General features: G+C 40.2%; 1 protein-coding gene across 8 annotated transcripts in view; it reads left to right on the top strand.

Annotated features, from left to right (window-relative positions):
- Positions 1 to 26,490, top strand: part of AUTS2 (activator of transcription and developmental regulator AUTS2) — a 1,101,951-nt gene that overhangs the window by 525,196 nt on the left and 550,265 nt on the right. For 4 of the 8 annotated variants that reach the window (XM_081053758.1, XM_081053753.1, XM_081053752.1 and 1 more), the window contains exon 5: positions 20,573 to 20,632. The exons of the other annotated variants lie outside the window; for them this stretch is intronic. In XM_081053758.1, the coding sequence (XP_080909884.1) occupies positions 20,573 to 20,632 (60 nt within the window). The remainder of the gene's footprint in view (positions 1 to 20,572; positions 20,633 to 26,490) is intronic. 8 annotated transcript variants of the gene reach the window in all.

Here is a 26,490-nt window from a genome sequence, read left to right as displayed (position 1 = left end):
GGATTTATTAACAAACTGGACATAGTAGAGACAGAATCAGTGACCTTGAGGATAAGCTAATAGAAGCCATCCAAATTGAACTAGCACGAAGAGTGGAAATAAAAAGCAGAACATCCAAAAACAGAACTATGGATCAAACCAAACAATCTAACATATGTGAAGAGAAAGAAAATAAGGCAGCAGAAATATTTGAAGAGATAATGATGGAGAATTTTCAAAAATGAAAGAAAATAAACCACAGATCCAGTCAGGATAAATATGAATAAAAGCACACATATATACATTGAAGTAAAATTGCTAAAAAACAAAGATAAGAGGAAATCCCGAACTCACTCAGAGAAAAAAAAAAAAAATACATAATGAGTCATATAGCTAAAAGTTCAGCAGACTTGTAGTCAGATACTATGAAAGCCAAACGACAATGGAATGGCAGCTTTCAAGAACTGAAATAAATAACTTCTTTCTAGAACTTTATATCTAGGAAAAATATCTTTCAAAAATGAGGGCAGAGTTAATATTTTGTCAGATGAACCAATGCCAAGAGAATTCTTTGCTAGCAGACCCACATCAGAAGAAATGATACAGGAAGCTCCTCAGGCAGGAGTACGCTGCTAGATGGAACACCTGCTATTACACGATGCAGTGAAGAGCGCCCAAAATATAAAAGTGTAGATAAATGTGAAACACTTTCATCCTACTTTTAGTCTTTTGAAAAGAGGTTAGAGCAAGATTGACATAAAGCAGCCCATGAGATAAATGCTACCTCTTACTTATTTTGTACAGCCTAATGGCTAAGAATGTTTTAATTTTTTAAAGAGTTATGAAAAAATTAAAAAAGCAATAATCAAGGAATATGCAACATAAACTTGGTATGGCTTGCAAAGCCTAAAGTATTTATTGTCTGATTTGGTCTAAAGCAAAATAATAGCTAATAATAGCTATGCATTGTAGGGTTTGTTAACAAATGTCAAAGTAAAATTTTGGCAATAGTAGCACAAAGGACAGGAGAGAAGAAATGCAAATATACTGTTGTAAGGTTATCATGCTGTATGTGAAGTAATATCAAATATTTTGAAGTACACTGATCATTTAAAGATGTATACTATAAATTCTAGGACACATGCTGAGGGAAACATGAAGCAAAAAATATAATTAACAAGCTTATAAAAGTGATAAAATGGAATCATAAAATATGCTCAACTAAAACAAAAGAAGACAAAAATAGACTGAAAAAAAAAAAAACAAAGACCCAGATGGGGCTAATTTTTAAAAAGTATGATGATATATACCCTTCCTTACCAATAATTATATTAAATAGAAATGGTCAATTAAAACACAGTTTATAAAATTGGATAAAAAGCAAAACCCAATTATGTATTGTCTACAAGAAAACCATTACAAATGTGAGGACGTAGCTATATTGAAACTAAATGGATGGGAAACAACATATCATGCAAATTCAAAACAGAAGAAAGTTGGAATGATTATATTTAATATCAAACAAAGTATACTTCAGAACAAGTAATATTATCAGACGTATATAATGATAAAGAAAACAATTCATCAAGAAAACTAAAGGCCTACACATCTAATAACAGAGCCTCAGAATACCTAAAGCAAAAGCTTATTGAACTGCAGAGAGAATTAGGCAAGTCTACCAATTTAGTTGGAAATTTCAACATGCCTTCCTCAGTAATGGGTAGTACCAGTAAACATAATTTAGGAAAGACAGAATATTTGAGCAATACTATCAGTCACATTGTCTCAATTGACTTTTATAAAATATTCCCCTCACAACATGATACAGTGTTTTTTTATTTCAAGTGCACTTGGAATATTCATTAATATAGACCATATTTTGAGATATAAAATCTCAATAAATGTAAAATCATTTAAATTATGCAAATTATGCTCACCTACCAGAGCCAATTTGAACTAGAACTCAGTAACAGAATGATACCTAGAATAACCCCAAATATTTTGGAGTTAAATGGCATACTTTTAAATAACTCATAGATCAAAAACAGAAATAAAAAATCTAAAGTCTGATATTACTTTTTAAATTGTTCTTATTTCTAGGCGTTTCAAAATATGCAGATATACATTGTGTGCTACATACATCTATATAATTAATGATAATTATATTCACTTGAGATCTGTAATAATGTAGTACACAATATATTTTAAGTACATTTGGCTTAAGGATACAGTCAGTCATGTGACCTGTTTGGGGAATGTAATTTCTTGGAATAAAATTAAATACCTGAAACTTGACAAGTGGTAAAGCTTAAAAAAGTCATACTTGACGCCTTTAGAAATATCAGTAAAATGTCACGGAGTTGCCATGAATCTACTTTTAGCTTTCCACTGTTAGATATTTTGTGATTGAACTTGTTGATTTTGAAGTTTGAATTGTTGCTTGCGATATATGACCCATTAGTTTGTGAACAAGCATTTACTGTGTGCTGGCTGAGCAGGGGGCGCTTCGCATCGTGTTTGTAAACACGGTAGTATTAACTCCCTAAATTGGAAGCATTAAGACACAGATGGTGTCATCGAGAGACACAACCCAGTAAACCAGTGAAAAACCATCGCAAGTTCTACTCAGTTTTTAAAGACGCAGAATTTGAGTATATATTTTGGAAGAACAGTACGTCATACAATAGCAGTAAGATAATGAATTCTCAATATGTGTCTAAGTCAAGGTCTGGAAAAACCTTTGGAGTATTCAGAAATTTTTATTAGGTTAATGTGGCAGATATAACTCTTCAACAATGAAAAACAAAGTGACCTTTGTGGGCTGATGAGTGAGTGAACTTTTAAATTTTACTCCTGGAAATACATATTTTGAATCAGTAACTGTTGAAATCGTAGTTTTTGCCCCACATATTCACCATAAGTTTTGATCATTAACCTTATGGTGAGGTTAGCCAAAATGAAAAAAGTGTTCTCTATTAAAAAATAATATAATTTCAGTTTTGATATTTATAACTTAACTTTATAATAGCTCCAATTCTCAGGAGATGTATGAATAATTCTTCAAATTAAGGGTAAGAATAATTGAATTTGTATTTACAGTCCTACTAAGCTGATGGAGATTTCAAAAGCGTGGTATACTCATAATCCCGGTAAAAGATTCTTATTTTGCACACGTGTTTAGATGTTCTTGACAGGTTTAGGTTAGTAACATGATGGATATAAAGCTGGAGCCCAGGGCTTACGGTTTATTTTGATCATTTATTGCATACAGCAAACATGGCCAGCCTATTGGCAAATTTTCCTCAAATAAGAGGGTTTATTTGTCTGTCTGTTTATTTATTTATTTATTTATTTATTTAAGGACAATGATCATTTCTGGATTGAGTACTTCAAATGAGTTGTTCTTGGAGAACTGCTACAGAGCTTGTGGCAAATGATTGTTAATCCTTCTTGAAAGCAATTATACTACCACCCAAAGTCCCATTCCTTCCCTTAGCCTTGGGAAAACTTCAGTTATGAGTTTAATATTTTGATTTTAATTTTTAAAATTATGAGTGCCATATGGCTGTAGAATGCAGAGGTTTGCATGAAATAAGTTCAGTGTAAGTCAGAAGTAATTTGTGATGCCTAGGATTCATTAAATATATATGATTTCAATATATATAATAATTTTCACAATAAATGTTAAGGGATATGATTTTGTACTTGATTGTAATACTTGCTAATTATTTTCTCTTAGTGCTAGTAATAGTTAAATGTGGGTTATCATGTCATAGATAGTGATATTACAGATGTATGGTCAGTTACAAAGCATTATTTGCTGCTTAGTTTCTAACATTGCATCATTCCCTAAGTAGTCTCAACAATCAAATACAATTGTAGTAATATTTGCTGAAAATTGGAAACTATTAAACACCCTCAGTTTGCTGAGAATCAGGAGAGGAGAGAGCATTTCAAACAACAAAGCTTTCTATAGTTAAAACAAACAAACAAACAAACAAAAACCCAAACATAGTCTCCTCCACCATCTTTCAAAAGGCAGTTTGATAACTAAATACTAATTTTAATATTTTATATCATTTCCATGTCTTTTTTTTGTTAGTAATGGTAAGAGCACAAGCACCATAGTTCACAGAATTTCATGTTCAGTGGTCTCTATTTGAGGTCCAGTATACTTGGGGCAAGTTACCTTTGTAACATTTCTTTATTTAATTCCCTCACTTGCACATTGAGTTGATTGAAAGGGATAGAGAAACATTAAATAATGGTCCTTAATCCCACTTGGTTGTGTTAAATTCACCAAATGATAGATGGAAGTTTCCAATGCCAGGTACAACAGCTACCTGCACTCACGGAGAGATATTCATTAGTTACACTGTATGGCTCACCTCATTTGTAAGAGATGACTGATCTTGTCTGAAATGGGAGATTTTCTTTAAAATGGGAAGTCAGTGAGGCATTGTTCTCAAACTGTCCAATTGCATGCTATTGTCCCAAGCTCACAGGAATGGATGTCCAGAGATTCAGCCATGTAGGGACAGGGGAGGGATGACAACAGAAGTAGTTCTCTCCCCCTGTTCCTGACTATTCTGACAACCTGTCCCTCACCCCTGGCTCTTCTGTTCTGAGGGGAGCCCGCGAAGAGTCCTGAAGATGGGGCCACTGCTGGGAGGTTGTTGCCATTAACCCGCTTTCGCGGCTTCTCACGGAGCCTCCTTTTCATTAGTATTTGCAACATGTTCACCAGCAAAATGATTATGTTAGGCAGAGACACCACATCACTTACATTTCATAGCTCAGTGCAATTTTCATAAACTGCGAGGCAACATCCAAAAAAACATGACTCAGAATTAGAGTTTCAGAAGATTATTATATAGACATTATTTCCCTCAGGTCACAGGCTTTAGTCAAATTTGGAGGAGAATGAAATTGCCAACAGTGAAAAGCAGACAGAAAGGTATGAGTTCATGAGCAGAGAAATAACATTTTCATTTGTTCCTTCCCCATGGGAAAGATTCAGCATTCCGGTAAATGGAGACGGTTATAAGAAATGAATTTTTGTCAGCAGGGATGTGATTTTAAGGCTCACTTATCCATTGGCAATCTAGATTTCTAACCCCAGGAATCTAGGAAATTGCTACAGAATGTAGTCTTTATTATAAACAAGTTTTTTGTGTTTTTTTTTTTTTGGTAGTTTTTGCGTCCTTTCTTGCTCAGAGATTTTAAGATGGACTACTTTTTTTTTTTTTTTTAACCTTTCAGGAATCAAATGACTACAGAATTTCCCCATCTCCCTGAGTTTTTCTCACTGCGCTTGATGTGTGATGGCAACCTTTTTTTCCCTCCAAGAGACCCCCACTCTCCCCTTGCCATTCCTCACCCCCTCTGCTCGGCGTGCACAGGGAGACAGTTTTGGGAGCTATGAGGTTTACTGGTGCCAGTTCCCTGGCCTCGGCCTCTGTTGCCAGCACTGGCCGGATGACTTGGGATGCTGCTACTTCTCTCTCCTCAGCCTTTATATGCCTGGACCTGAGATAGTAAAGCAGGAAAAAGGGCTCCCCAGGTAGCTCTCATTTGATGCAGGTATAAAGAGCAAGGATTTGCAAGATTTCTGTAGGGTAATCCCAGACAACCTTCTTCATAATTAAAGAACGTTCTCTCACGGGAAATTTTACTTTCCTTCTCAGTTTCATCTGATGCTTGTCAGCCCATCACTCTTTCAGATTCTGTGCAAGGTTCTCCTGCTAGATGTAGTGCATGTTTGAGAGCAGACGGTATTTCATAGAACCTACAGCCTTCACTTCTGGAGATGCAGATAGGTTCTGTGACATTAATCTCATCTTCATATTTTCTCAGTCTTTAATAACTTGAACATGTGTATATCTAATGCCTTCCTCCCCTGTGCATTTTGGCCTATTTTAATATCTCAACACTATACACTATTTTCCTGGCCATATTCTTACTAGCAAATGTTATTACCTGCCAATGTTTACTATAAGCAAATTCCATTGGTTTTCATGATTATGTCAACCATATCATGATTACGTAATATTGTGATCGTCCTTGATTAATACATGAGAATTGATTGCTTTAACTTAGTTCATTGAATTTGGCCCATGAAATGCACCATGCTCTATAAATTCTGCTCCCCCCACCCTCCAAAGCTTCTAGAAGGAAGAAGGAATGTTAGGGTGAAGAGGAACCTCTAATTTACTACAAAGTACCCCTAGTCACGTATTTCGATTTCCTGTGTGTGGTGTGGTAAAGGATTCATTGAACTGGCAAGAGCGCTGGCATATCCTGATACTGTGCGGAGTCTGAGCAGTTACCTGAGTTACTCACTGGCCATAGCCAGGCTGAAGGTCCACTGTCTGGAGCCAGGGACAGGATGTCTCACTTCTGCATTCCTGACACTTGATCAAGAGCAACTAACTCGAGAGAAACTGTTCAACTTTCTGGTATTCGGTTTCGGTTTCTTCTGTGAAATAGCAATGATTTTGCCTGTCCAAACTACCATTACTATTTTTCTCAGCAATACTGCGTGAATGAAGTGTTATTACAGGATTTGAACTCCCAGAAGTAGTTAACCTACTTTGCTTTCCCATACTGTTTCATAATACTTAGTCTTCTTGGTTAAGAAGACAATACAGTAAAACCTCTGTTAACTGGATTGATGTGGTATTAATTTAAGCTTGGATCATTCTTAAAAAACATGTTTTTTCAATATACTTGCTCCTGAAAATCTTTCTATGGTATAGTCAGTATATTTTTTGCCTTAGAGAGCAACGTGTAACAATTGTAAGAGAATCTCTCTCTGATGATGGATCGTCTTTCACAACCCTGGGGCCATGCTATTGGAGTTCAGTTCTTTCTGTACCAAAAAGTGTATATAAAATGAGAGTCTTATGGGAAGTTGAGTTGGATTTGCTCTGTTCTTGAGCAACTTCAGAAGTTGCTTTTTAATAAGTAAATTGCTTATATGAATTGTTTTCTCAGTGTTTTACCTCTTTCTTCCTAAAGTGAAATAAAGAGTGCATTAGCCACACTTAAAAAAGTTCACTGCCAATGCAAAATATTATCATATCGAGGTCTTCACAGGAGACATACAGCATACTTAAAAGGTGTGACTGACTAAATGCTTTGCGTCTAGTTTTTCAAAATTTCAAAGGAGATATTTCCTCCATCAATGAGATTTCAAATTTTATATAATAGTCATGATCCAAGCTAGCAGCCACTGAGCTCTGACTGTGTGCCAGGCACTGTTCGCATTATTTTCTGGGTAATAACTCAGTTATTCCTCACAACTACATACGGAAAGAGGCACTATTACCATCTCCATTCTTCCAGTAAGGAAACTGAGGCTTAGAAAGGTGAAGAAGTGTGTCTGAGGTCACTGCAGCAGTCTGATAGGAGAACCTGTGCCATAACCGCCACACTGGAACGACTCAGAGGTGTGGGGTGTGGAAGCGCAGATCCACACTCACAGGCTTGCTGTGGGCCTTGTGTGGCATTTGATTAAATACTTCTGTTTGTATTAGATCATTGAATTTCAAAACAATTCTGCCAGGTAGATTTTATTATCCGCATTTTACAAATGAAGAAATCGAGACTCAGAAAAAGTGAAGCATTTAACCACAACTTTGAGTGTAGTGATAATTGAGGGAGCAGAGATTTGAACCTTATAACACAAAATCAGTTTCTGGCCAGGAATGTCATTAAGGAAAGCAACTTTCTTTCCCAGAAGGGTCAGTTTCACCATGTGTATGACATACAAGTTTCCTGTATACCAACCATCCCATCCCTAGCAAGGATTTGTGGTGAAATGTATTTTGTGGTGCTGCAAAGGAATGACCTCATTTCTTTCTATCCACAGAATTGCTTCAAGTCATTGCAGGTATGCATTGGTTCTCCTTCCTGTTAGTGGTTTGGGGTTGATGGGTTGATTTTCCACAGTTGACATCCTTCTTTCTTCATTTGTCGTTCTTGAGAAATTAATTTTCCTTTGTGTTTTGGGCCCCTAATAGTATGTCCTTTAGCCCCCTGAGGGGTGAGTGTCCCCGTGAAGCTATTAGCCACTTGTACAGTGTTCTGAGGACATTCTAAGAGAAATAGGAAAGAACACCACTTGGATACCAATTAAAACCGAGTCTCTTTTTGAGTGAGCTCTGTCTTTAAGCCTGTCAGGACACAGAGGGCTGGTTATCTCAGTTTCCTTAACCATCTGACATCATGTAGAACTTCCTGGTGTACTAAAAAGGAATTTTAATGTAAAGGTTTTTGTTCCTGCAGAGAAGAACCAGTTTTCACGTAGCTATATATTACTGAAAATATAGAATGGCATTTTAGCAGGTCCTGCGAAGTCCTGGTGAGTCTCCAGTGTGGTGTGACAGTCTAGGGGATGTCTTTCGGAATGGAATGCCTTGGCAGCAAGTGGGCAGCCGCTTACCAGCCCACTGGACTCACGGGGAGGTCTGCTCCGTGTTGTTTATGACTGGGTTTTAATGGGCCAGGCTTCCCCGCCATCTCGTTTTCCCGCTCTTGTCTTCTCCTCTGTTTCCCTTGGCTCCACGTTTGGCTCAGCTGGACACTGTGGGTTTCACCTGAGTCATTTGGAATGCAGGCCCATCACACAGGCCTCCGGTCTCTCCATGGCAGCTGATGGCTCGGACAGAATTAGAACTGCACCCTGGGAGGCTGGTGGTTGGTTGTCCCCAGTCAGGTCTGCACACGTGGAGGAAATGCATGGGCTCCTGCGTCTGCATCTATTTCACATCCTCACAGACATGTTTTTGAGTCCAGATAAATACATTTCTTTTCCTCCTGGATTTTAGCCCTTACTTACACAGGTCCTGGAGACTGAGTTGTAGTTACCCCCAGGGCCAGGAACAGCCAGGATTATCAGAGGTGTTACACTGTGCATTTCTCCTCATACATTTTTAACCCTTCATGTCATAGCTTTCCTGGGCTCCTCCGGCAGTCAGTTGCTAGCTTGGCAGACTAGAGACTCTCAAACCCATTGGTTTGTCTATGTGGATTACTTTTATCACGTGACGATTTGGCATATGTTCTCTGAAAATTTCTACTTACCTTTTCACAACTTTGCTAAACAGTGGTGAAGTGGACCCACTTACTCAACTTGTGAAGTGGGATTCCCCCAGAGACAGGAATGGGAGGCAGAAACCTAGCAGAACAAGGCTCCTTCTTGTGAAGGTTGATCTCTAAACTTAGTATAAAGTTTCTGGTCTAGAAGGAAAGATGGGAACCTAAGACCAGTCCTTTCCAGCTTGCCATCGGACTTGGGGTATCCTTCATTGCAAATGCTAGGATCAATGACTTGGTGGTGCATGGAGATTATTTCCGGGTGGTATTTTATCTTCTACTCTCAGACTCCTTCAGCTCCAGCGGGGATGCTCAGCCTAATCCGTTTGCATCACTCCCGTGGGGCAGTTCTGTAGCTGGGGTAGTGCTCAAAGGAACTCTAATGCCAGAACATACGATACTGTTAACAGAGAAGAATAGGAGTCTTCTCTGCAGAATGCCTCACAAAGGAGACTTTCTTTGCTGCTCCTGGTACATGTGGTAAGCATAGAAAGAGTTTATTGTGAAAGTCTTTCAGCCACAGGTCTTTCTAAGGCATAATTGTACCCTCCAGGGAAACCAAAATAAATACCAGCCTAATAAACTTCAGATTTTTAAAAATAAGTTATCCAATTGCATTTCTGTAAGAAGAAAAATATGAGAGGTCGACATGTGTTCTTATTCTGCTTTGATTTTACTTCCCATGCTGTCCTGTCCCAGTTCGGCCTTTAAATGGAAGAAAATACTTTGTCATTTCAAAAAGAATGATAGTGCAAAATCTAGTCTTCCAGAACAGGGGTGGGGGGAGTAAATTTTAATGCCAACTTTGGAATTTTATTCACACACACACACACACACACACACACAATTTTTTTTCCTGGAGGTTCATGATAAACATGTTCCCCATATCCCTCGCAAAGGAAGCCTGCCAGCTAGGCTTCCATTCTCTTGTGTTCTGTGTGGCCACGGTCCACCTGGACCTCCCACTAGCCCCCCTGCCCCCTCCTTGCCCTTGTGTCAGGCCCTCTTGGCTCCAGTTCTCTCACTAGTCCTGGCTTCCTGTCTCCCTCTGCAGCCTGGACCAAGTGTATGAACTCCCGCCTGCATGCTGCCTGCCCTTGAGCTGCGTGTGCCTGTCACCTCCCAGGTCCGGGGGGGTGGGAGGGGGGGGTCAGTGGTCTGACTCCTCCCGTGTTTTCACCCTTTCTCAGTCTGCTTCACTGCCAAGTAGCTTGTCACCCATATCCTTAAATGTGCTAGCCCCCAAGACTCCCTTGACTCTTCATTATTATTATCGCTTTATCTGGATTGTATTAAAGTCATGTACGCGACACCAGCTTGAAGAGTACGGCATTTCCAGTATAGTTGAAGCCCCCATTGTAATTTTGACCATATTCTCCTCTCAGAGTCCAGGGATAATAACCACAATTCTGAATTTCTGATTTATGTTACGAATTTCTTCATACATATTCTACATGCATTAATCAGCAAAGATTATGTGGTATGTTTCTATTTTGAAAAATTACATCTTAAGTGTATACACTTTAGTGACATTTTTTAACTAAGCAGTATGTTTGCGAGACTCGGTTGCTCTGTTTCGCCCTCCCACTACGGTACAGTGTTCTCATTTGAGACTGTGCCACCGTTGATCTGTTCTACTTATGGATGATTAGATTGTTTTCAATTTTTTGCTATGACAAACAGTGCTGCTGTGAGCTCTTGTACAAACCTCCTTGCACATGCGCCCATTTGCTCTTCCAGTAAGTGCGACTCGTCCTTATCTTCAGGCTGGGTACTCTAAGGACATACAGGGGTGTTTCGTTGCAGGAAGCCTAGCACCGGCCTTAACACTCACCTCACGTCTCCCTGGGCACCCTTTCACATGTCTGTTAAAGTCCACTTCTTAATCATAGTTCTAATCTTTACTGTTAACGCTCAGAAACACTCAGTGTCCTCCTGTCGTTTATGTGATGAGGCCACAAGAAGCATCCCAGCCTAACCGTGCTGGTCTTTGGACTTTTCACATCTCACCCATACACCCTTACCTTCCAGCGTCCTTTCTCTTTCATGCTCCTGGGGACATCTCTTGATGCTTAGTTACCTTTCCTGTTTTGAACTTTATCCAGGATGTCGAAATTCTACTCGGTTTTCAAGATCCTAATGAAATGCTTTCTTATCTATGCACATCTTATACTTCTTGTCTGATTCTAACTTTATATTACAGCTAGTTAAGTATACATTTGCTTAACTGATTGTGAGCGGAAGCCACGTGGTAAATACTGCAAACATAGTAGGACCTCATTAATTAAAATAATAATCAAATTGAATGGATCATTTGATTCTCAGCCTTGCTGTTAAAACACTTTAATGCCGTCAGTGGAAGGAGGGAGTAGATAGAGAGCAGATGTTTAAATTCTCTATTGCAGTTTTCAAACATTTCTGGCTCCCCGTAAGGACGTGTGGCTTACTAACCAGGCAGCCATCCTTAGCGGGACCCTTTCCCTTTCAAAGTGGGACAGATTGAGGAGAAAACTGACTTTGGTAAGAGAGATGCACCGTTCATTAAAAAAGAGCGTATTCTCAGTGCAGCAGGACCTATGTAAAGCAGCCCCATGCCAGTGTGTTCGCTAGGTTCATATAGCCGTCTGGGTGGTAGTACAGGCCGATGACCTGGGCCTAATGATGCCCTTTCACTTTGCTTCTGCTCCCAAGGTGGAAGGCACATTGTGGCAGCTCTGCATAAGGGAAGCCCGAGTCCAGTGGCCGCGTTTCCATTTTGAAAGAAATGGAAGAAATGAGGCCAGTGGTTTGATAAATTATATCAAAAATAGTCCCTTCATGCTAATGGAGTGTGAAGAAGCTGATGTACTGGAGATGATCTATAATATTTCATATTTCTCTGAGGAGAAAAATGATAAACTTGATGATGTGTGATTTATTCATGTTTCTCCAGATGAAGAAAAAAATCTTAAAGTCAACTGTCTGTTTCTCCGTCCCAGAAGCTGGCTTGTGGGCTTTACACTCACACTGGAGGCTCGGCTTGCCTAGAGAAATGCCTAGACTGATGAATCGCTAGACCTTTGGCAGTTACTTGGGAGAGGGTGATTATGCCAGCGTTGCTGCTATTTTATCATCACAATTTTATGGCCCTCCACCACCAGGTGACAAATGTGCCAATTATTGCATTTCTTATCCAGGACTTCTCTTGCTGCTCCTCCCCTCATGGCTGTGGCCCTTAGTCCTTCCCTGGAGCTCAGCCCTGGACAGCTGTAACTTCTGCAGTCAGACCTGCTCTTTGGAAGCCATGCTGAGAGGGCCATGCTTTCCAGCCCTCGGTCTGTAGACTAACTCTGGGAGGTCTTGTTACTTCCCTTTCCTCTACCCTCTGCCCATCACCCTTTGGGTCAAGTGCTGGGCAGAACCAGAAGCTGTTCTTGCTTCTTCAATAACTGAAAATGGGCCCACTGGCCTGGGTCATTTCACTCTAAATAGCCCAGAGGAGGAGGTTAGAAACAGGTTGTCTTAGGCAACGTGATCTATCAGGTAAAACTCGCTCTCTTTTCCTTCCTCAGTCCCTTCTTCTCTCCCTCCCTCCCTCAACCCCTTCCTCCCTGGGCATTACCCACAATAGAACTCTTTGCAAAGCCCCTGCCCCACCTGGCCATTTCCTTCCTGGACTCTAACCCTTCCTCTCATCTTAGATCACCTGCCCTAATTTCCCAAGAATGCAGTTAATACATTTGCTAATTTTCCTTTTGTGATTATGTTAGTGGATACTAAAGGCTTAAGACTGACCTTTATGAGATAAAGGATTTATGTTTTAATAAGACTTTTGGAGATTCCTTATAAAGGCCCTAATAGAAAGATCACTTTCATGAATGTGCAGAGATTTTAGGAGTGAAGAAGGCTTTCCAGGGAGTCTGAGGACATGTTTTGTAAAATGACCCTTTTTTCTATGGTTGTAAGATCAGCTAAATGGATTATCTCTGACATTATAGCTGTCCATCTACTTAGACCCTTTTTCAAACTATACATTCATTTCAAATGGGCTATATTTCCAAGTGAAGGTACCATGCTGTAAACAGATTTCATTGTATAAGTAGGTTTCAGGTTTTAGGTTTCAGTGATTTAGAAAATGTAAAGACATCTTGGAGATATGTGGGGAATGATGGTTCTAGACATACTAACCCAAAATATGGCTCCGGGTCATGTTGAATATTTCAAGGTGAAAGAGTGACTATGAGAATGGCAGGTACAAGAAAGACTTCCTTACCTTCTGTCATGCGGGAGACCCTGCTGGCCGCGCCGTGTGTCCTGCGGGGCGGACTACAGGGTCTCAGCTCCCGCTCCCCACATAAGAACAAAGGACATGGTGAGGCCAAACAGGAACACCCACGGAGCCACAGGTAGGGGAGTCACACCACTATGGTCTCACTGGTCGCTGGGCGAGACACGCAGTAGTAGCCACACCATCCGCAGTCCGCCATTCACTCTCTGCCTGCCAACCAACCAATCAACGCAGCCCCGCAGTTACATCAGTAGCCAGTTGGCTAACCGGTCACAGCCAACGGCCAGCCAATCACAGCTGATAGCCATTCACCACCTGAGCCAACACATTCCCCACGCGAGGCCGAGAGCCTGGAAACTGCTCTCTGGGACTCTGTCCCCACACCTTCCCCTAAAGCAAGTCCTAAAACCCTCAGGTGAGCGAGGCCCTCCCTGGCCTGGAAGAGAGAAGCATCCTTATCTCTGAAAATAGAGGAAACCCTAGAAGAGTCTGAATGAACAGGCCTTGCTTCCGTTCCCCAGTTTGCTGAGCTTAGCTCATACCCTTTGTCCTATCACATTTTCCATGGCTTTCCACTCCTCATCAAACCTAGCAAAAAATGGCCAGGTTTCACCACTTTTTTGGGTGTTCATTTTCTTATACAGGCTCCTGCGTCATGCAAGACTTTAAAATGAACTAGATTTGTACACTTTTCTCTTGCTAATCTGCCTTTTGGTACAGGGGCCGCAGCTGAGAATTCAGAAGGGGAAAAGTAAAAACTGTTCTTCCTCCCCTTCAGCAGTCTGTTATTTCCCTTCCCTGGGACCCTGTTAGAACAGCCTGCCTTCCTGTCATGTGTCTCCTGCCTGCTTCCCAGGAGATCCGCCATAGTGGCAGCCTCCTGATTTAAGGATTCCCACGCAGAAGAATCTCAGCATGTGACAGGATGGGATCTAATATTAGACGTTTAGGATGAATAATTATCAAAGCAAATCAGGTCCAAAAGTTCTATCTTCTAAAACTTTCTTTGAAAAAATGGTACGTACAGACATAAACCAGTTTTGTTTGTTTAACAAAAGGTCCTTTACTCTTGGAATCTGGATACCTAGTTTTGGGTATCACTTTATTCAGGTTATTTAACTACTCTGTGCTTTAATTTCCTCATCAGGAAAGAGTGGTGGCATTAATGTTAAATGATGAAAATGTAAGTACTGTTTTGCATCAAGTGCCATTTAACTTATATTGTATTGAACTTACTATTGTAGGAACAATACTGTAAAAGTCTTCAATTTGGTTACTCATTTTCTCAGTTGCTTTTTGTGTGGGAGCCATCTTCTGTATTTGTTTATAGTCAAGACATTCTTAGACTTTCTATGGCAAGGAAAATCCCACAGAACAATATTGTAGAGCCATTATCTGCTGCTACCACACCCTGCTGAGTTGCACAGCTGGAGAACCCCCCTGACCCCTCCCCCCACCCCCAGTTTGCATGAAGTATTCTCACTAATTAACCCTGGAGTATGGGAGTTTTCCTCTAACTATTCCCTGGCAAAGTAGATTGGGGCCAAAGAAAGTTTCACAAATATACCTGTAATTGTGTTACACCATTTTGTAACAGCTGAATGAGCTGAAATTTAAAGTAGAAGTATCTTTTCCTGTTTAGCCAAAGCGGGTGGGTCTTAGGGAGAAATTCCAAAGAGTAAGATTTTCTTTAGGAAGAAGAGTCAGCATATCATTTTCTCCCATTGCTTTGGTGTACTGGTGATTTGTCAGTTCTTCAATCAACAACTTTTGCTTAGATTCAAAATTGCTTTTTCTTTGTTCTTTTGCTGGGGATCATATTCAAATCAAATAAGTATAATTACCATGCCTGAACAGAAGAAAACCAACTAGTTATATACCCATAAAAAGTTGAGTAGCTACAGAATGCAGAAAGTAATTCTCAAACTGGCCATAAAGAAGGCAGGTGTCAGAGCTGCAGGTGACAGCTTGTGCAGAGAAGCTAGGGAAGGTTTCTCTGGGAGTCCACCTCCCAGAAATGAGAATGTCTTGTTCTGACCCTCCATTTCTTCTGGAACTAAGGTGCCACATCTTTTTCCCTCTGGGTAAGTCTTTGTTGATTGTGTGTTTCTCCCACTAGAATGTCATCTAGTTGTTATGTTCTTCCTTGTATTTCTGGTTTTAGGACTATACCTGACCTCATTTATGGTCAGTACCGTGTTTCCCCGAAAATAAGACCTAGCCAGACCATCAACTCTAATGCGCGTTTTGTAGCAAAAATTAATATAAGACCCTGTCTTATTTTAATATAAGACCAGGTATAATATGTAATGTAATATAATATAATATATAATATAATATAATATAACATAACATAATATAATATATTAATATAATTAATATAATTAATATAGTATAGTATAATATAGTATAGTATAATATAATATAATATAATATAATATAATATAATATACTGGGTGTAATATAATATCATATGCTGGGTATAATATAATATAAGACCGGATCTTATATTAATTTTTGCTCCAAAACACGCATTAGAGCTGATGGTCCGACTGGGTCTTGTTTTGGGGGGAAGCACGGTATGTACTTTTTGAGTGGGGAATAGGTGAGTGAAGTAAAGGATCTTATATATAAACCTCTTCTTGTTGACCAGAGAAGGTTTTGACTATTTCAGTGTTTGAGGCTTCATCAGCCCTCTCTCTACTTTTTGGTCCAAAGGCTGAAACCGAAGAAGAAAAAATTGCCTTGTGTTGCTCTAGTATCTACAGACACGGAGCACCCTGGCGTCTGGTGTCTTTTTAGAAGTTGGAGATGTGCCTCTGAGGAAAGTGAACCCAGGGAAGGTCCTGTTCTTACAATATTAAATTCTATTTTGGGACTGAGCTAGACACTTACATGGATTTCTTTGGGTGCTTCTTTTCTTTCAAACCTGTATTTTGGCATAAGCTGTACACACACCAGAACTTTTCATCCTAATTATAATTTATAGATGGAAGTGAGATAAATACGTCTGCCATCAAATGTGATTATTAGATACTTTTGAAATACTGTCTTCAATTCCTTACATTATATAGTTATTTATGCACATCTGTCTCCTCCATTATATTTTGAACTTCTTGGAGTAATGTTTTCTTTATTTTTATATCCTGTTGCTTAACTAAGAATGGCACATAGTAGACCCCACATGAATTGATACTAGAGTTCTCTGGGAATTCATTTCAACATCCTTGGCATCTTTCTTCTCCATCAGAGACAGCAAATGATTTGAGCTTTACTAACCAAAGGTTTTGGTTCAGGCGCAGGTGACATTAAACTACTTTTCTGACAGTAATTAATAATAAAATCAGTGCCTCTTTGAGGCCTTTTCTGGTGTGCGAGGCCACTTGTCTTACTACACAGGATGGCAGAAGGATATGTATCCCATTCATCTAACGTTTGAACAGTTTATTTAATTGTGATTGCAAAGAAAGAAGAGCTGAAATGGGGCCATGTTTTATGCTATTTAGGATTGAAAAGGAGTCAGTCACGAAGACATTTTTCATTTTAGTTTTGGAAATCATAAGCTTTCCAGTGGTATTAATAACCTAGACTCATACCTATGTAGTTTGGAGCTTCAAGTCTTTCCATATGTGGAATCAAAGACCCATAAGAGTTGACTGATACATGGTATGAGTTTCACATTATCCTTGGAATGTGTCATTGCTAGTGTTATAGTGGTGCTTTACCCTGCTGTCCGGAGGGAATGGTTGAGACTGAGGGATGGAGACATAGAGTTCATTGAGGAAAAGTGTTGTTGGAAGTATTGAAAGTTTACATAAAAAGACAAATATGTGTTGCCGTAAGAAATGTGCAAACCTGTGGAAAATTTTTATGAGAGTTTATTTGAGCCAAACTGATAACATATACCAAGGAACAAGATCTCAAATGCCCTAGAGAATAACGGTTTGCAGTTTCTTCAATGCATTTGAAGGCAAGGAGAGAGTTTAAGGAAGATTATATGAGGATAGAAGAAAGCAAAGAAGGGATTGGATTACAGGATAATTAACAAGATTATGTGCTTTCTTCAGGGTGGTTATTTATGGCTTACTTCAAAGATGTGCTTACCTAGATGCATGGAAACCATGAACAGGGCTTTGCTTAAGGCAAAGATAAACCTTTTACTAAAGAAGTTACATGCCTGGGACGTGACCACCCACCTTCCCAGTTGGGAATTTATGATCAGATCACCTTGTCACGTTACTTTCCCTAGCACCCCTTTTCTCACCCACAATAGTCACATAGGCAAGAATAGTGTTTACATGGTGTAGAGGATAAGTTTATTGTTTAAGAATAGTTTCAAGTTTAAGAGTAGTGTTTATAGTGTTTATGGTAGTGTTCAGGATAAGTTTAAGGAAATGGTAATCACTTTATGCTAGATGTAAGATACAGATGTTAGATCATGTACATATGGAATAAACTAAGATAATTATGGAAATAAACTAAGATAATTACCTATTAAATCATTTCTGCTGGCTTTTTATCAAGATGTTCACATGAATATTTTTTCCTTAAGACTTGTGCTTCAGAGGCATATAGACTGGATTATTCTTAAATATTCATTGGGTCAAGTCTTTCTTCTTTGATTAAGAGGCCATCTTGTGAAAAGTGAGGCTGCAGTAAAGCAGACATTCCAGCCGTGATTTTCTGTGGGGGAAACTTTGTCACAGCTGCTACCGTTCTGACATTAAAGTCATCTGAACTTGTTATTCCCGTTCATGGATTCTTAGTCTGCACTCATGTCAAAGGACTGTTCTGTGGGTGTCAGCCATCCAAGAACCAACAGGTGCAGTAATACAGGTGAGACAAAGAGGAACAATATAGACTAAGACATGCTCAGCTGGCCTTGCTTTGGAATCACACCAAAAACAGGAAATTCCTGGTGCCTGTACCAGGTAACTGTTAGGATACTGCAAAAGTAATTGCGATTTAAAAGGTTAAAAATAATTGCAAAAACCACAATTACTTTTGCACCACCTAATAGACGGCATCTCCGTAATGTCCAGTGTCCCTCGGCGTCCTTGCTCCTGCCACGATGACTTCACCATTTCTGTAGTAAAAGGAAGGGTCTAAGGCCTTGAGCGTGTAATAACTCACCAGGTAAAACCCAGGTTTTTGATAAACAATTTTATGAAAACCTCTAAAACTAGGTAACGTGAGAAATATCGTATTTACTCCCTTATCCCATTACATTCGTTAATGTGGGTGATCCACTAAGAATTACAGAGCTGTTCCGTGTCAGGGAATGGCTGAGTGCATTTATACTCCTGTGTCCACTTTTCTTTTATTGCGGGTAGCATTGCGATTCCATAGCTGCCGCTCAAGGAAGAGCCAGGGCTGAATGGCCAGTTGTCCAGAGAAGGTCTTTGAGGAGAAAAAGGAGGGCAGCTGCTGTGAGAAGGGCCAGGAGGCTGCAGGGTTTGCCAGTGCCCTGAGATTGGGGAGAGTGGGCAAATGCAGATGAGATCTCTCTGGTGTGGGAATAACCGTAGAAAGAGGTTTAGGAAGACATGTGCTGAGGGACGGGGTAGATTACGTGGGATTCTGTCTGAAATCAGCAGCCCATCAGGTGTGAGCTGGAGGAAAAGAACGGTTGGGTTTGGTGACTGCTCCATGAGTTTGAAGAATGATGAGAGCTGAGCCCTACGTAGTCTTCAGAACTTGTGGAAGAACTTTGTGTGAGGCTGACTCATGAGCTGTGGGCCTTGTCGGCGAATCCCACCGTTTGCCAGCATGTGGACATAAATGGGTGGTCTGTTTCCTTTATTAACTAGTTAGTTGTCTGAAAGTCAGAGATGTATTTCTCTATATCTGTAGTAAAGGAAAGGTACCTATAGGAAATTTGAAGGAAGCCAGCAATTTCCCAAAGCTGTAAGAATGAGAGTGAGAACTGCCAGGATTGCTGAGCACTAGTGGTCACCCAGAGTGACCTGACCTGTCCTGACCAGAGAAGGACCGGAAGGCATATGTTCCGAAGCTGGTGTCGGTGCTGCGAGAGGAGTGCTGACTGCATGGGCCACCCAGGTCCACCATCGTCTCTCAGGACAGCGTGCCTTGAAGTGACCCCACCAATTCCAATGAGATGGCGATGAAGTGAAATGATGGGATCACATACCAAAGAGGGACATTCGGTGGTCAACACTTGATAAATAGGGAATTCCAGAAAGAAGACAGGAAAGCCAGAGGAGGAAAGCTGAGACTGGACTATTTTGCTATATATAAGCCCGGTTCCCTACCGTGACATTGAATTTTGGCCAGACAATATTTTCTTGCTAATTTCCCCAAAAAGGAAAGATTCTTATGTACATAAGGCTTGGAACGGGATTAATGCCCAAGTTACCATTTGGGGGCTAATAAATACATCTATGTGAAATGTTACTTTGCCTGCTTGATTATCAGTTTCTGTATCTCCAAAATGGGTATAAACATAGCTGTAAGCTATAAAATAAGATAGTATATTAACAGTTGCTTGTCTTCTCTCCTGAGTATCCTCACAAGTCCTTTTCTTCATTTCTTGATATTGAGGGAGGGAAAAGGAATTGTGACATGGAACTCATTTTTGGAAAGTGCTGGTCCTCCAGCACTGAGCATGCCGTTAGGCACCTGTCACCACCTAGTGAGACCACTTTATGTAGAGCAGTGTGTACCCGCTTGGAAGGCTTACTCAGTGCTGACCCAGTGCTGGGGGTGTGAAGTGGAGCACGTCCGTCGAGGGGGAGTGCTAGCCGAATGGCTCCAATGTGTGAGCTTGAGGTCTTTCTGAAGTTTTTGTAGTGATGTCACAATTGCTTCTGGACTCAGCAAATTGTTTGTTATGTTCTAACAAAAACCACAGTAAGAAGGAACATTGCTCTTCCAGCTTGGCACCCTTTTCCTGCTGTCATTTCCCTTTGTACTTTCTTCCATACCTGAGGCTTTAGCCAAAGATGTGGTATTAAGTGTTGATTGGTATTTAATCAGATTAAAACCTTTTGGAGGTAATGCCTTTTAGATGTTATTTTGCCAAAGTGTATATTTGAGTGGAATGAGAAATACTGTATATTAAAGAGTAAAGGGGGTACTCTTGTTTTCTTTTGAATATGATAATTAGTATTAAAACTGTCTTTTTTCTGCCAGTTGGCTCATCTCATCTCCTAGCATCTGTTTGAAATTCCTTAATTGTCTATTACTTACTCAGCTATTGTTTCACAGATTTCCTCACTGCTGCATTTTCTGCTGGACCACATTCTGACAGTGGGGGTGTCAGGCGAGGTGAGCTGAGTTCCAGTTACCCTATTTCAATAACAAGATTAGTTCTCCTTGGTGTGTTATTGTGAGGCGACATTTCCCTAAATATCCCTGGAATAGATCATTGTAGAAATGGGCATTTGGTGGAGCCCTGGGTTGCCAGTTGTGTTACTCTTGTTTTACTGATGTTGTTGAATTCTATTTAACCTAACATAGCCTTTTTTATGCTTATAAAATAGGAATAAGAGTTTACTATAGCATTTACAGTCTACACACTCCTGTGTAATACCATTGCTTATAATTTGTTCAGAATGAAGAAAGTGGACATTTTAACCATAGCATTTTCATTCCAGTGTGTTTAACCACTTGACACTTTGTTCAGTGTATCATATTTTCTGTTAAAATACTGTAAAATTTATCTGTAGGTAATATATACCCCTGAGATTACAAGGCCTGTTCTTTCCAGAAGCACCAACACAGGTTATGCTTCAAGTGTTGGGTTTAAGTACAGTGTATTATTGAAGCCTTATTGAATTGGCTTTCAGATGCTGTGCATTTTGGTGGCACAGTGATCTGTCACGTTGTATATGAATCGTCCATACTGATCCACTACTTCCCTAACGATGTGAAAGCTGGTAATACAAGCCCAGGTTTCTGCTTATACATCAAATTAACACCCTTCATATCTTATTTCATAGTCGCGCATCGCAGGAGTGTGTACTCTATAGAGTGACTTGGTCATTTTTTTCTTGATTCAAAGTGCAGCTATGAGATAATTAACAGATTTATTCAGATTTATATGCTGCAATATGTTCTTGTCTCCCATGTGAATAAATGCAATGGATAATTTGTAACCATTTTAATTATCCTAATTTAACTTTCAGTGGACAATTTTGTCATATAAGAAGAGACAAAGGAAGTGTTCATTGGGTTTAGACACCTAGATTTTGAAACATGAACTGTGGTTTTAGGCAAACCATTTAAATTGACTGTGTCTCATTTACTCTGACTATGAAAGTGGGGCTGGTAATACGTCCCTCAAAGTGACCTTGAGAAGATTAAATGAAATCATGGTGACAGTACCCTGTCGCAGAGTATATAGCAATCCCTAAAAAAAAAAGATGTGTTCCTTTCTTCTGTTAGGAAGAGTGTCTCTTTTATTCATTATACTTTTCCTTCAAGGAGCAAAAATCCCTGTCTCTTATAAAATTTCTTAGGAAACGCATATATTTAGTGTGGGCCTTCTAATTCTGACAAGTTAGAATACTGATTTGGAGTTTGTTGCTGTAAATTTGCCGTATGAAAGGAAAGTTTTATGCTCCTCCTTTCAAGTCACTTCTGATATGTCTTGAGCAAACAAAGTCTGTATTTAATAGTAGTTTGCTAATTGGAAAGTTCTACTAAATCAACACAGATGTAGAAAGTGTGAAGCTGAGAGGAGATCATGAAACAAATAAGAGAGTCGGATAAAGCTGCCACTTCATCATGCTCCCTAAGAGGAGCTCGACACTGTGCAAGGCCTTGGGGCTAATTGTTTTTAGCGTGTTTAACTCTCACTTCTCACTTGGCAGCGTAGGCAGGAGCCTGCAGCAAACTGAGGCACAGAGGAGCTCGGAGGGCCTTCCCTCCACAGACATGCTGATGTTCCAAATGGAACATGGGCAGATGGGAGTCTAATTTAGGGAGCAAAATGACATGGAGGGGCCAGGGTGTTCGGGGAGTCTCCTTGCATTCGTTGTCATCCTGCTTGTTCTGTGTGAAAGTGCGAGTTCTGGCCACAGGCCAAACGCTAGCAAGACTTGAACCCCCAAAACCACCATTAGACAGAGATTAGCAGCCACCTGAGAAAGTCAGTATGTGCAGGAAAGGGAGGAAGGCAGCCAGATGACGAGAATGTTCCTAACCCAGTGGGATTCCATACATGGCAGCCCCCCACCTTTGTCGTCCATCTGCACTAAGTCTCATTGCTCTGGACCTGCCTTCGGGCCACACCTGTGGGCCTCCAATGGCTGCCGTCGTGACAGTCAGAACCTGTGGGCCCTGAGCCCTTCTTGGCTGCTTGACATGATATAAAAGCATGCATTCCCACCTTATGGGACACAACAAGGAAAAGAAAACTGCTTTTGAAGAGACTAATGGGAAATGGTTGTAAATCAGCGGTGTGTATCTTGAACACAAACACTAGCAGGGATGAACACGCCGCGAGCCCTTGCTCTCGAGTCCAGGCGAGGTGCAGGGCTTTCCGTGCACTGTTATGTTTAAACCATACCACTGCCTTCGGAACGGTGGTCCATCTTCCAGATATAAATCTTGAGGTTCAGAGGGGAAAAGTAACTTGTACAGGGTCACATAGTTCATAAGCAACACAACTGAGATTTAAGGACCAACCATCTGATTTCAGAGCCTAAATGAAGAGCCTTTTAAAAAATCATTGACTTTTGCAACAAAACAAAAATGCCACACCCTGGGAAGAAGATCCCTGCAGAGGGCACTTCAGATTAGACTGGCCCAGCATCACTTCTTACCATGACAAAGCAGGCTTGTGCTAGCCACTGACTGTTTCTGATAGGTTTCCTCTGGGGAAAAAAGTATAGTGAGTCACATAACCTACTGTCAGGGTTATTTACATCTCAGGTCCAACTTAGGATTTACTTTAATAATCTTTTATTATTTTCCTGTGTATTGTTATGATTTCTTCCTTCTCTATAAAGAATATTATTCAGCAAATGAATTCAGTTAGTTCTAGGCTTCTTCATGTCTGTGTTTCATATTCAAAGCACTTTCTTCTCTGGGGTCCCTGATTTACCCAAATCTGCCATTCCGTTATAAGAACATGACAGAGGGACCATCTCTGAACCTGGACCATGTCCGTATGAGTTGGCAGCTTTGGGAATAGAAGCGGATCTCCTGACCAGAAGCCTGTCTGCATTGCCCTTTTCTACAGCCCACGTCAGGTCCCTTTTGGGCTAACCATGACCCGCAGGCTGGTCCAGAACTAGTTGCTGCAGTCAGGATGGTCGCACCTTCTGGGCAAGGGCCACAGTGACCCGAGGCCTTTGTTTTCATGAGGGCTTGTGATGGTGCTTTTTAGAGCTTATTACTACGCGTTTGCACTGTCCCCCATCCCAAGCCAGTCAGGGGTTTTAACTTGGAAGATAATAGTAACTGTCTTCCATCGGAAAATCCACGTCTGCTTTGACCTAAAAGATGATCTAGGAAGACTTACGGAACCCGAAGCAAAATGTCAAATGTAATTAGATGTCACTTTGTGTCTTTCCTTAAGAAGAGAGCTGCTGAGTTCCAACAGTGTGTAAGAGCTCATTGGATTAACTATTTTGATTCTTTCCCACATTGTAAAAGAGGCATTATCTCAGGCAGCACAGAGATTGTTCCTGGGGCATTAGGAGGTGTTAAAGTTCAGGAAATAGCTATCCTATGTCTTCAGCCTGACTTTCTCAATCCTTCTTCTTGAATGCACATCCTGGGTGGCACTGCACAAGATGTCAGGAATGCCATCTTAAAGTATATGTGACCTTTTTAAAAGAAGTTAGTTTTGAAAAAATAAGTAGACTCTTTCTAGAAGTCCATCCCAAAAATGTTGAAATTATTGATCAGGAAAATTTTAGGAAGCAGTTATTAACGTAGTGCTAAGGATTAAGAAAAAGCTAAATGATATCTTCCCATGGGGGAAATAAAGTGAGACCTTGAATACAGTGACACCTCCCTCTGGAGATCAGACTAATTTTAGAAACATAAACCCAAATCAGAACTGGAGGAGCCTTTTAATAGGTATTCTAAATCTCCTCCTGGCTAGGGGAAGAAAGTGGGACTATTTTGAAATCGTTGTCTTTGACCTCTAGTAACATATCCCAAAGACCTTTGGAGTTTCAGAAAAGACGCATTTTTCTCTTACTTTCTTATTTTCTCCCTCAATCCTAAAATACTCTCTGGGCTATCAAATTCAGAGGTCTTTCAAGGAAAGCAAAACTTGGCTTGCCTGCCTGTTAACTACTGCAAAGTATATAGATTCCCGCAGTGCGCTGTAACTGCTAACAGTAATAAGGAAACACCTATTATTGTCATTATCTGGATGAAAGAAGCTCTGAGATTGGATTAAGTGAGGTTGCTGTGCCCTTCAGAAACACAGATATTAGGTAGTAATGAAGGTATGGCAGCAGGAATGAATACTCTCCTTTATCAGAGTAGTCCCCCCACCCCGCCTTTATTATTTTTTTCTGTAGGAGGAAGATGTGGAGAGAAGAGCTCTGATCTGTTTGGGGGAAAAGTATCACAGCCTATTAGTTAGAAGCTATGAAATTGAGACAGCTTCAGGGAGTGCATTAAGTGTGTGGTGTTTAGGCAGCCTGTGTCCCTAGGTGAAGCGTGCTGTTGAGGAGGAGAAGCGCAATGAAATAATTGGGCTTGGGAAATCAACGTGGCTGCCTCGGCCTCATGTCTCCTAGTGGGGACTTGGGAGGGAAATGCAGCTTTTCTCCCCCCCCCAACACACCTCCTTTCTTACAGTATAAAAGCTATACTGAAGAGAATAGAGAAGAATTTCTTGCTGAGTAGATGGACTGCCAGTATATTCTGAATAATAAAAACAATGAATATAATTAAATTTCATGTGGCACAGGAAGGATTCAGAACTTGTCACCTTGGAACCATCTCGTGCCGTTTTATTCTCTCGGCATTTGAGTGTCTGGTTTCAGCAGGTGAATGAAGATAATCCATATTCGAGCAGTATTGGCAGCATCCATAGGGACATGTAGTAATGCCTTGATGTGTCTGGGGTTAGTTTCTTAAATAAAACATCATTTCCATGTATTTATTTTCATTTTAAAGGAATAAATTGAAAGCAGCAAATAGTGCGAACTAGGCTGACTTTCCCATCGAGACCTACCAACAGCAAACTGTGTGTGGACAGTAGTTGAGGTGGGCCGATAGTTCGGGTCCTGTTAGGATTCACCTGCCAGGATCTGTTTTAAGGTCAGAAAAGGTTCAGTGATAACAGGTCCAAGGCTCAGGGAGTCACCATTGTGCTCTTAGGAAAAAGGCTTAAGAAGCTGTCTTCTTTACATAAAGAATACATAATGATAGTTACGGCGAAGATCAAGAATAAACAGAAATTTATAATATTAGTCACTGCTAATTAAATATTTTTCCGTGTGCCAGACACTTAACCAGGTACTTTATGTTTGCATGTGCACATGAACACACTGTCTTACACACATCTGTTATTTATGAAAACAGCCCTGCCTTTGGAGTCAGAAATGGTTCTTATTTCCACCTCTGCCCTTGAGCAGCAAATAAAACTCTTTTAATATCAGTTTTCTCAGAAAAATGAGAAAACTACCAAATAATTGCTGAAATTGTTTCTACTACTACTACTACTACTACTACACACACACACACACACACACACACACACATTCTATTTTTAGTCACTGTCTAATGCTAGTTGTTCGAACATTTGTATATGTACATACGTATATATCCACATACACACATTCTAAAATAATACCAGTTATTTTCCATCTTTTAAGTTTTATTTTCCGTACATTTTTTCCTGATTGATGCAAGATGAGCATCCAGTCCCCAAGGAAGAATATGTCGTACTTTGAATAAATACGAGGTGTGATAAAAAAAACATGGTAAATGTTTAAATTAAAACAATTTGTTACCATAAAATTAATCCCCTCAATATACTCCCCTCACTTCAAACACATGTATCCCATCATCCTTGCCACTTTCTGAGCAGTGCTGGAAGTCCTCCTTCATGAGCGTCTTTACTTCATCCTCATGACAACGCTCCATGTCACACATCGTTCTGGGACAGCAATTTCTGTCAAATAAAAACTTTACGGTGTGTCCTCCTCCAC

The sequence above is a fragment of the Rhinolophus hipposideros genome, assembly GCF_964194185.1.
Source record: "Rhinolophus hipposideros genome assembly, chromosome: 7".
In the NCBI taxonomy this organism is placed as follows: domain Eukaryota; kingdom Metazoa; phylum Chordata; class Mammalia; order Chiroptera; family Rhinolophidae; genus Rhinolophus; species Rhinolophus hipposideros.
The sequence above is the reverse complement of the archived record's forward strand: the minus strand, read 5'-3'. Positions and strand labels throughout refer to the sequence as shown.